The 12,600-nt window shown below is 26.9% G+C and overlaps 1 protein-coding gene across 1 annotated transcript in view; it reads left to right on the forward strand.

Annotated features, from left to right (window-relative positions):
* LOC101236008 (phosphoribosylformylglycinamidine synthase) overlaps positions 1-12,600 on the forward strand; it is a 50,584-nt gene that overhangs the window by 18,285 nt on the left and 19,699 nt on the right. The window contains exons 3-6 of the mRNA XM_065793416.1: positions 3,422-3,550; positions 7,084-7,341; positions 7,414-7,644; positions 7,841-8,053. Of these exons, the coding sequence (XP_065649488.1) occupies positions 3,422-3,550; positions 7,084-7,341; positions 7,414-7,644; positions 7,841-8,053 (831 nt within the window). The remainder of the gene's footprint in view (positions 1-3,421; positions 3,551-7,083; positions 7,342-7,413; positions 7,645-7,840; positions 8,054-12,600) is intronic.

Consider the following 12,600-nt stretch of genomic DNA (forward strand, 5'->3'; position numbering starts at 1 on the left):
TGAAACCTCAGTGTAAGTCTAAATACCTTGGTGATTAGGTGTGAAAAATTTGATATGAAAATTGATATGAAAGTTTTGTTCGTTTTAATCTTGTTGATTTTTTTAAATACAATAACATAAGTAAAAAAATTCTAAGCGAAACAGTTTAAGCAAAAAAGACTTATTTGTAAGAAAAGTTATTATATATTATATATTTGTAAGAAAAGTTTTTAAAGTTTTCTTATATTGTACATATATTATATGCGGTTCTTAAACATATGATCCGCAAGCTTTTATTTGTACATAATGTTATATAAGTACAAACCCATTTGTACATAACTTTATATAAGTGGATTTTTTTATATTTGCATATTACATATTGTATTTTACATTTGCCAATTACATATGCTATGCAATATAATTGCACTTATTTGGAGTACCAGCTTGAAAAGTGTTGATTAATTATAATTGGTATAAAAAGTTTTTAAAAATGGTTTGTTTATGATGAGTGTGTATCTTAAGTAGCTCAGTGGTTTAGTTGCTTTTTTAAGTGTACAGAAACAAAAAAGTTAGAGAAAAAGAAATTGTCATCAATTAACATGAATTCATGGTAACAAATTTACATTAATTTCTTATACTTCCTTAAAAAAAAGTGCTAAGAGACTCTTTCTTGCCATTAACTTGGGTTTAATGACTGCTTTGAGTTCCGTACAAACAAACACGAATGAGCATTATTAACAATATTTAGAGTCTTATTATCATATTTGGTTGCTTATTATAATATGTTCTGTCCGTGAGCTTTTTATAGATACATCTGAATTAAATTTTAAACTTAATACAATACAAGCTTAATATAAAGAAATTCAAAAGATCCTCATACAATGGCAGTGTGCATGTTTTCGTGGAGGCAGAATGTTAAAAAAAATGATTTTAAAATTCTGAATATGCTTCTGACCTTTTTGACCATTCCATTATTACAAAAAACATAATCAACCATGTTACCTTAAACTACGTTTAAAATATATTTTAAAAATATTCAATAACTAAAAAAATTTGATTTTTTTTTTAAAAGTGATTTTTTTTCAAACCTGTTTACAACCCTCTCAATCTTATGAATCTGGAAAACAAATCTTGGTGACTGAGAATGCTTTACAGTGATACATTTCAAAGGTGATATTTTGAGAAAACTTTTCTGGGAAGAAGTTAAGAAAGACAAAAATATCTTCTCAAATAAAGTTAGCTTCAATATACATCAAATTGAAGTACGATGTAAAAATTCATAATAAGGGACTCCTTATTATGACCACTGAATCTTGTGAATTTATGTATTATTTTAATTATTTATTTATTATGAGTTATTTATTTATTTTTTATCCTTTATGTACTGTTGTGTAGCATCTTTTCACTCCAACCTTTCATAGATTTTTTTCTTTTTTTCAAGAATGCTCTTTTTGATATTATTTCTGATCAAATTGACCAAGCCTTTTTTCTTTATTCATCAGCCAATGTTGGTAAATTAAGTGCATGTAACACTAAATGGCAATTAGCAATCAGACAATGTATGCCATTAAATGGCTTATCCATAGCCACCAGCCAATATTGGTGAATTAAATGCAAATAACATTAAATGGCAATCAGCCAATATTGGTGAATTAAAGATTGGCTTGGCTCTAGTACCACTGACCCTATTGACATTAAAGATCAAAATGTTTACTTTTCTTAATCATTTTCTCAGATAGTAGTTTTGTAATTTTTTTAGACACCCTAATAACTTATCTTGACTCCTTGATTTGTTTCTTGTCTCGATTGCCTAGATTGTAATTAGATTTTACTTGCTCTCCTATTTTCTCCCTCTGTTAAAAATTATGTTTCTTTTGCATAATCTCCTGGGTTCAGGCAGAGATGAAAACTTTTTTCATCTTATTGGTTTCAAGTCAAGTCTCACTCTGCTATGTGTTTTTTTTTATGCAACTGCTTTTTGAATTGTATACAGTTTTTTCATTTATTTGTTCATTCTGTTTTCAATCACATCAGTTTTAGTTATTGAAGTTTTCTCACTTTTCTACGACTTGTGGTCTGAACAATATTTCTGTCACAGTCTTCAGAGCCAGACCAAATAGAGTAAATAAGTGGGAGAGCAGAGAAATGCTATGCTCCCTAAAAGGAACATGGCAAACCATACAAGCTGCTCCTCTAAACAGCTTTTTACGAGAGCTTTTGATTTTTAAATACAAAATTTTATACTCAAAGAAAAACATTTAATGTGCATTATACTTTTTTTATTTATAAACTGAATTTTTAATATGAAGACATTGAATAAGAAAAAGATTATTATTAATTTTTTTTTTTTGGCATTTTTTATAAGAAATTGATTTTTTTTTTAAGTTTGTCCAATTTAATTAAAAATTGGCCCTATTTTTTATTAATTTTTTCTATAACCGTGCCTTTAAAAAAGCTTATGCAATGATTGGTTTATTTTGAAAATGACTGTTTTGCATTTTTCATCTTAGACACAAGATAATGTTTTTTTTTTAAATATTGTGAACTTGACCTTATTGTCATTGTTACAGTGATAAAACACGGTATTTCACACCAAGGATTTTGAGAAAAAAAATCTCTCTGTACTACATATAATTTAATATTTATATTCGCATTTATAATACTAAATTATTATCATAAATTATAATTTATAATTTTAAAACAAAAAGCTTATTGTAGTATTACCATGGCTTATTGTTAATTCAACTTTGACTTTTATATATGATCTAGTTTTTATCAGTTTGAGTTTCAGATATTTTTTGCTTACAAAATGTGATTCTTTATTTTTTTGCATAAGTCATTGATTTTATTTTTAATTCAATGCAGTTGCACAATTGTGCACAAGAATTTTTAATTTTTCAAATTAATATCTAAAAAGATAAAAGAAAAGAAAGTAGTTTACATTCATGATAAAATTAAACTTTTGTAAGTGCCTTAAATTGCTCCTGTAAAAACCACTTAAGGGAAGTGTGGCTGAGAGTCATACCAAGGCAGTCTGACAAAAGTGTTCTCCAAAGAACTCCCTTCAACACTTTCAAAACCATTTAACAAGTGCGTAACTGAATCTTTTTTGTCTGCTGTATAAAAGTTCTATGGTTCAAATTTTTAAAATCTCTAGAGATTGTCCTGACCTCTCTAGCTATTACCCAATCAGTCTTCTTACTAGCAAAGTTTATCTTCTTACTATCAAGCTTTAATTTCTTACTATCAAGGTTTATCTCCTCACTATCAAGGTTTATCTTCTCACTATCAAGGTTTTTCTTCTTACTAGCAAGGTTTGTGAGGCTTTAATTAGCAAACTTTTATTATCTCATCTTGACTGCAACACTCTGTAAATCAATATGGATTATATATTATATTAGTTACATGATGAAGAATTAAGAATTGTTTTTTGCTATTTTAGGTATTGCTCCATTTCCTGGGGCCACAACTGGTACTGGAGGTCGTATAAGAGATGTACAAGCAACAGGGCGTGGTGCACATGTAATTGCTGGAACTGCTGGCTATTGTTTTGGAAATTTGAAGATTCCTGGTATATTAAACCTTTTAAAAATAAATTTATTTTCATAAAAAATATTTTTTTTATGTTATATTAACTTTTTATTATATTAACATTATAATAGTTATTTTATAATAGTTTTTGTCCTCTATTGACTTGAATATTTATGTTTGCTTTGCAGAGTTTCAGGGTTATAGTTGCATCCTTGATGTTATTCTTTTTCCCTTGACTTTCAACTCCATTAATGTTTAACAGGGTGTGCAAATAGAATATTTATGAATTTATATTAATATATAATTTATGGGTATTAATAAATTTTTAATTGTGTTTGCAGTTTACAACATGTTGAGAAAAATTTTTCTTATTGAATTCCAAAATAAATGTTTTTCCAATTAAATTAAAATTAGTTCTGTAAATAAAAAAAAAAGATGTGAGAGAAAAAGTTATACACAAATTTTTTGAAAATTCAAATAGAGCTGCAATTCAATAACAAAAGGGTGAAACAAAATAATTTTTGTGAAGAGATGTGACAAATATAATTGAGCAGATACATGATAAATATATATGAACACATAAATATAATTCTCTATGGACTGATCTAAAATAAATATATAAAAACTGTGTTTTAAATAAATACTAATTTGTCTAAATTGATTAATAATTATTTTTTTTTTTTTTTTTTTTTTTTTTTTTTTTTTTAAGATTATTCACCTCCCCAAGGCCCGAGGGGGGCCACTACAGTCGAGGAGGCTACTCATTTTTTTTTATTTTTTTATTTTTTTATTTTTTTTTGATTAATAATTTGTCTTGTAAATTTTAAATGACTGGTTAAGATCTTATTTTTCAGATCAATAACAATTTGTAAATATTAATGGTTTTAATTCTGGTAATAAATCTATTTTGCGTGGTGTTCTTAAGGTTCTGTTCTTGCTCCTCTTTTATTTTTAATTTGCTTTACCAACCGAACCAACTCTGCTCCCTTCTTGCCAGTTCATCTGTTTGCTGATGATCAAATCTCTTGCATATCAAATCGTATCATTGCAAATCGTATCATTCTTTCTGTAAAAGTATAAATTTGGATCTAAAAGGTATAGTTCACTAAATGTTAACCTAATATGTCTTAACACCGAAAAAACTGAATTAATTTTTTTATTTTTTTTATCTACAAGAAAAAGCTATTTCTACAAAAATGTTGAAATCAAAATTAATAATTAAATATCTTGGTGTATTGGTTGACTGCAATCTTTTATGGAATTTTCACATCTTGAGCTAACAGTATGCTTTCAATAATATGTCATGTCAATAAAGTTATATTTAGAATATTTACTATGCATTATTCTTATCTTATCTTAGTTATTGTTGTCAAGTTTTGGACCAAGTTGGAAACTATCACGTTATCAAGTTGCTATTGCCTCAGCGTCAATCCATTAAAATAATAAACTTCCAGCCATTTAAATCAGATTTTACAGAGTCCTTTTAAAAGCTTAACATTAAAACCTAATGTTAATTTTAAAAACTTAACAAAAAACAACCTTTCGACTGCTAGTAAAGTTTGCTAATCTTCTTTTTTTTTTTTTTTTTGATTGTTTAAATAAAAATTTACCATCTTCGATTACAAACTTTTTCACAGAAAGTAGACTAGTACATTCATACTCTACTAGAAATATATATAATGGAAAGCTAGAGGTACCATCTTATAAAACTTAGAAGTATGGTAAGCAATCTGCGCTCGTGAATAGAACAGGGACCTTGTATGTGTTTTGAATAAGTTCAAGAAACTATAACTTAAAATACCTTTTCTTCATCTTAAACAAAATCAATTAAAAAATAATTCTGAAAAATAACTTTGTTCTAACTTCTTGACATTATTATTTTGTTATTATTTTAATTTATGTGTTTATGTTCTGTGTGTTTTAATGTATGTGTATGTGCTTATTATTTTTTATATTATATTTAAAAATTAATGTCACTCCTTTGATCAGACTTCTATAGGAGTGACATCGTCCTTATGAACCATTAACAAATTATATCTATATTTTATATTTATAATAATATATATAAGTATAAAAGTAATAAATGAAATAATATAATAATAAAACTAAAAGAAATATTATATATAAAATATAAAATATACTAAATAATTCAAAAACTATTTCTTAGCTTCAATGAATTTAAAAAACTATAATTGCTTCTACTTATCGACCTTATTGAAAACACAACCAATATATTTAACAATTATTTCAATGCAATTTTTTTATATTTATTTATGATGATTATATTTTGATTGTTAAATACAATAATTAACCATTAATTATTTTAAATAATGTGCTTATAACTATCATTATAATTTTTTTAATTTTTATTATTCATTGTTATTATTGTAAACATACTTATTATTACTGTGACTATAATATGTATTAATTTTGTTATCTTATATTTTTATAAGTAAAATAATTTATTTTTATAAAATAATAATAATAATAATAGTAATGATAACAATAAGTATTATTACTATTTTAAAAGTGCTTTGTGAAAAATAAATAGCTTCTTGTTGTTGTTTTCTTAATTGGCTAATATTTTGTTTTACTTCATAAATTGTCTAAATTGCCTAATATATTGTTTTTCACTGCAAACGTCTTAGTTCTTTCACATTTGTCATTTCAACATTTTTCTCTAACAAAATTAATAAAATGCAAATTTAATGTTGGAAGTAAAAGAGGTTTTCAAGACTAAACATAGTTTTAAAAAACTTGTCAACAATTTCAATAAAAACCCAGGCCTCTCAAGAATGATCTAGGTTTTTTTAAAAGTTATTGAAACATTTAAATTAAATACGATTTTCTGGAAAAATGTGATTTACTGAAAAAATATGATTTTCTGGAAAAAAAAGCACAAGAACTTTCTAAAAAAGGTTGTACAATAAGACAAACATCATATTTTTGTGGTTCTTCATTATATTTCCTAATATAGTAGAGAAGCAGATAATAAATTTTAAATGCAAAGTTTACAGAAAATGAAAAGTTTGAAAATAATTTCTTGATTTAGCTATTTTTGATAAAAGATTAGTAGCTTATCCAAGACAGCTGATTTTATGTTTGCTCTTTCTCTGTTCCAGAAGAAGCAAATTTAGCAGAACATTTAAGCATGAGATATTTTCATGTAAAAAAAGAAAATAAGTTAAACCTCATTGTTATAATTGTAATGCTGCATCTAAATAGAGACCACCAAAGCTTATGGGGACCACTGAAGCAATATTTTTAAATTTCATTCCTGGTAACATAATATCATGCCTGCAGGAATTATCTTTATATGTATTAGAATTATTATCTAGTTTTAAATAAAAATTAAAAGTTTTTTTGTATTTGCTACTTTTGCATTTATTTAAATTACACACTTTTAATAGAAAGAAAAAGTGGTAATCAATGACATTAATAGACAATGGCTAACTCTGTTTACTCATAACTTTTGGTTAAAGCAAAAATCTTTTATAAAATTACAGAATGCTATTTTATCAAAAATAAATTGACTTTTAAAATATTACAGAAATATTATAAACAAATTTTTAGGATATGAATTACCATGGGAAAATGATTATAAATATCCTACAAATTTTGCGTTGCCATTGCAAATCTGTATTGAAGCCAGCAGTGGTGCATCTGATTATGGAAATAAGTTTGGTGAGCCATTGATTGCTGGTTTTGCACGTTCTTTTGCCATGGATTTATATGAGGGAGAAAGATATGAATGGATTAAGCCTATAATGTTTAGCGGTGGAATTGGTTCCATAGAAAGTAACCATGTGATCAAAAGCAAAGCAAGTATTGGTAAATATGTCTACTTTGTTTATATATTTTTTTGTTATGTTTTTTATATGCAGCAATAGTCTTCATTTAAAGGTATGCAAGTAGTAAAGGTGGGTGGACCCGTTTATCGTATCGGTGTTGGTGGTGGTGCTGCTTCTTCTATTCATGTCCAAGGTGACAATTCATTACAACTTGACTTCAATGCTGTTCAAAGAGGTGATCCAGAGATGGAGCAAAAGATGAACAGGGTTATACGTTCTTGCATAGAGATGGATGAAAATAATCCAATTAAAAGTATTCATGATCAAGGAGCAGGTGGAAATGGTTAGTTGTTATCTGTCAATGACCATTTGTTTTGATATATTGTTTTGATATGAACTTTACTGCAATTGTTGCTTTATTTGGCCTTTAATAATTTTTACAATTCACACGAGCAACCTTTTTTTTTCTAATAAATTAATTTTTGTTGATAAGTGTTATAGTTATTTTGTATAGTTAACACAATGAATGTCTTTGTTAGGTAACGTGTTAAAAGAAATTTGTGATCCAGCTGGTGCAATCATTAGAGCTAAGGATTTTGAGTTAGGGGATCCAACATTGTCTTTAATGGAAATATGGGGTGCTGAGTACCAAGAAAGTAATGCTTTACTAATAGAATCAAAGGATATCAGTATTCTTAAAAAAATTGCCCAACGTGAAAAAGTATCTGTTTGTGTGGTTGGAGAAATTACTGGTAAATACTTTATATTAACAAAATTTAAAAAACAAAAATTCAAATTTTAGTAAAAAAGAACAGTATCTAATTGTTTTTGGTTTAGAAATTTTTATTTTTTATTTTTCTTAGCAATGATGTCTTTTAAAGATATCATATTATCGCTATGAATAAATAAATGCATACATATATACATATATTATGTATGTAAGTATGTATTTATGTATGTATATATGTATGTATGTATGTATGTATGTATGTATGTATGTATGTATGTATGTATGTATGTATGTATGTATGTATGTATGTATGTATGCATGTATGGTATGTATGCAGGGGTCAAAATAATTGTTGGACATCAGCATCCTTCAGATTGTTTTTGAGACCTGTTTAAGGGGGCCACCAACCATTATTCATTTTTACTGAAAAAATGAATAATGATTTGTTGCTCTTCTCTAACAGGTTTCAAGAATGATCCAAGAGGCAGCAATGTCGAACACCTATCAAAACTTTCATCTTAATTGATGTTTTTATAAAACATTAGTTAAGATAAAATTTAAAATAAAGTAAAAAGTTAATAATAATTATTTTTGTTTTAAATATTGATGAAATTTGTATATAACCTTTTTTATTTAAATTAAATAAGCTATATAAGTATTCATTTATTATAACACTACTTAAAAAAATAAAAATTCGTTTTAATTTTATAAATGACAATTTTTTTAAATAGTGGTATTCTCTTTTTACTGAATATAATTAAACTTAATATAATCAAAAAAATTTTGTTGAGAAAAAACAAAAAAATGTTTTTGAAAGCCGTTATAATTTAACAAATTTAATCTTTGCTAAAGTTTTTATATTATTAAAATGCTATTAAATAAAAGTAAAAAATCACTGCTAGTTGAACCTTTTCTTATTATCACTTTTCTGACAAAAGAAAAAACAATTTTATCTTTCCATTGAAATGAAAATGATTGAATTATTTTTTCTTTTATATTACTAAAAAGTGTTTCTAAGAATCCTTTTTTGTTTACTTTATTTACCTAACAAAGGATTTCAAAAGTTTAATTTTTTTCCTTTATTATGTTTTTCTTTCTATGAATAAATATATGTTTAAAGAAATGTATGTTTATACAAAGCGTGAAATGGTTTTATAAAATGTTTAGATCTTTTTTTTTTAATGCGTAATTATTTACTCGTGAATTTATTTGAAAACTTGCTATTTTTAAATCAGTTAAAAAAACAATTTAAACTAAAAGTGCATAAATATCAAACAATCGTCAGAACTTGTTACTTTACTTTAAATGGTTTTCTATATTGATAAAACATATTATTAAAGATAAAAGATTCGATTTTTTTATTCCAAACATGATTAAAAACTTGATTTAAATTATCTTTGTGTCTTAGTATTTTAAGTTTTATTTTAGTTAAAATGGATTTTAATTGCTTTAGGTAAGTCACTTAGACACACTTTTTCAGCATTTTTTTAACGATCAACTTCTGTTAACAGCCATAGTTATATCTTTAAAACAAAATATTATTTGTGTGATCATATAATAGCCTGCAATCGTATGCCTTCCTGACTAAGACTGAATGTATGTATAAATAATGCATACATACATACATATATATATACATACATACATACATACATACATACATACATACATACATACATACATACATACATACATACATACATACATACATACATACATATGTATTCATGCATACATACATACATATATATTCATGCATGCATACATACATACATACAGTCATGATCAAAAGTTTGGAACATAAAAAAACGCAATTTTCATTAAATTATTCATTTATTTTATCAAAATATATTAGTAACCATTACAATTGACAAAAATAATATCTTTGAAACATTAGTAAATGTTTTATGAATTAAATACTTAGTATGATGTTAGCTAATTGTTAAAATGTCTTTAGCATTTAAACAATTAGTCAAGCGGGTAAGTATAGAGTGAATGAGCTTTTCAAATATTTAGGAATCATAAGTTCATACCTGCCTAATTTATTTAGGAATCATAAGTCCATACCTGCCTAATTTTTTCTTGTAAACCATCCGAAGATGAGGGTCTTAGTTTCTGAGAGATCCTAAAAACAAGATGACAGCAGTTTTCAATAAGATTGAGGTTGGGTGAGTTACTAGGCCAGGGGCCAATGTTCTCAACCCCATTCTCTTGTAACCAACTGCGTAAAAGCTTGGCCCTGTAAAAGGGTGTTCCGTCATGCTGAAAATTATGGGTATTTGTGATGTTCATGAAAATTTTTAGTTTCTTTTTAAGTATTTGAAGATAAATATGGCCGTTTATTGTGGTGTTAGAAGGCATAAACCATAAACCACCACTTTGATTTGCTGTAATGGCACCCCATATCATGATTTTAGAGCAATGTTTTACAGTAGAAAGCAAATACTGGGAGTTACATCATTGGCAAGGTGTGTGTCTAACGCTTGTAGAATGACAATCAAATTGTTTGATTAGTGATTTGTTGCTAAGTATTACATCCTCCCAATCTTCTGCTGACCAGTGCTTGTATTTTTGACAGAAGGCAATACAGTCTCATTTTTCAAGGGAATATTTTTTTGAGAAAGGCAAGGTTATTTTGCCGAAATAATGCTATTTAAGTTAAATTGTTTGCACAAACGTCTTCTAATTGTCACAGCACTTGGTTTAACACCATTTGGGAATATCTAAGATGAAATTTCAAAAGCACTGGCAAATGGGTGTGCTTTTGCATAACAATGAATGCAATTATCTGCCCTTTGAGTTGTTTTTTTCTATAAGTGAGTTTATATTTTCTAATTTTTAACATCTAAACTGGCCTCAAAAATTAGAAGATAATAACTAAAAATGATTTTTTTTTAGTTTTGAGAGTTTCTTTGCTCGTAACAAGCAAAATCAGGGATGCAGAGTACCAAAAGGATTCCATCTTTATATCTCTATTTTTTCCTGCTCTCTAGTGTCCAGAAGCTCTAAACATGTTGTTTGACTTATGATCTGCAAAAAGAAAAAAATTCGTAACAATTTAATGACTTATTTATTTTTAAGTCTGGAGTCCTTGCTTCCATTATACCTTAGGACTTAGGGTTCAAAAACTAAAAGTTTCAATTTTTTTTCCCATTAGTTGTGCATAAGCTTTTTTATATTTTTAGAGCTCCTGGATAGTAAAAACTAGGAACAAGTAGTCTTTTTGTGACTTTCAAACCTTTTTAGGACTCCACATCCCTGAGTTAAATTTAAAAAGCTGGGGGAGGGGATATTAATAAGTTTAGGGTGGGTGAGAAAGTTTTCTGAAAATTCTTAAACATCAACTTCTGTGTGTTAAGCTTTTACGAGTACCACCTTTTTTTTCCTTTCATTTTTCATAATTCCTGTTCTTTAAGTTACAAATTTATGTAAATTTGACCATTTTTTTTTTTCTGTCGAAGAAAAGACCACTCCAATTCGTTGTAACAACTCTAACTAAACTATTCAGGACAACATCAAAAAAAAATCAAGCTACATCTGCATTTTTGTAATTAAACTCGCTCCAGTAAAATTACGATAAAGGTCAAAATTACAGGTGTTATGTTTATTTTTATATATTTTATTTAAGTTGTTTTATTGCATTCCTTGCCTCAAAGTATGTAAGTACACATTTTCAGCTTTCCATTGCACACAGAACAGAAACAGAGACCAAAACCATTTTTAAAAATGGCAGATTTTTGTTGGTTGAAGGCAAAGTTTGAATAGTCATACCTTTGAAATGGTTCGGAATTAAATGATAAAATTTTGAGAATTTTCATAACTTATTAAAATCTTTGAGTGGTGTGAAAATCAGCAAAATCTGAGACTTAGGGTTGTATGCCCTGGATGTTTTCACATGGAATTGCCCATATATGTTTGCTATTTGTTTAGATGCTGGCATACAATATCTTTACATATTTGTTTAAACTTTATTATTTATATGGTGTATTATTTGCCAAAAGAGAAGTGTGTGGTGTGACTTTAACAAGACAAGAAAAGAAGTCAAAATCTTAGACAGAAATTAGAAAAAATATTCTATTGAACAATGTTTGTCAGAGAAGATATCAGTGTTTTTGGTATCAGTATGTAGAAAGGTAGCATCTTCAGGAGAAAATGGTAGAGGTAGAAGTAAGAAAACTTAAAAAGAGTACTTTTCATATGGTATTAATGTGTTTTAGTTAAGGAAAGAAAATGGTCAAGATTTGTTTATATCAGAGAAGCAGCATAAAAGGAGAAGGCTAAAGCTTGATAATAATGATGATGATCATCATCATCACAATTATGTTTATATATGAATATAGGTCAAAAAGCCCTGTGATGCCACACTCAATCATTTTTATCAATGCTGATGAAAACCAGATTTTTTTATAATGCAATGTAACACTATTTAATTTACTCTAAGTCATTACAAAATGTAGCTTTTATTTTATAAATTTATGAGCCTTTGAATCAAGTATATATGATACAAAAATAGGCTTTTTTAGAAAAATTCTGCATAGGCTTTTTGAAGCCAGCATGCTACTGCTTAAT

Source organism: Hydra vulgaris, chromosome 03 (genome assembly GCF_038396675.1).
Source record: "Hydra vulgaris chromosome 03, alternate assembly HydraT2T_AEP".
NCBI classification, from domain to species: domain Eukaryota; kingdom Metazoa; phylum Cnidaria; class Hydrozoa; order Anthoathecata; family Hydridae; genus Hydra; species Hydra vulgaris.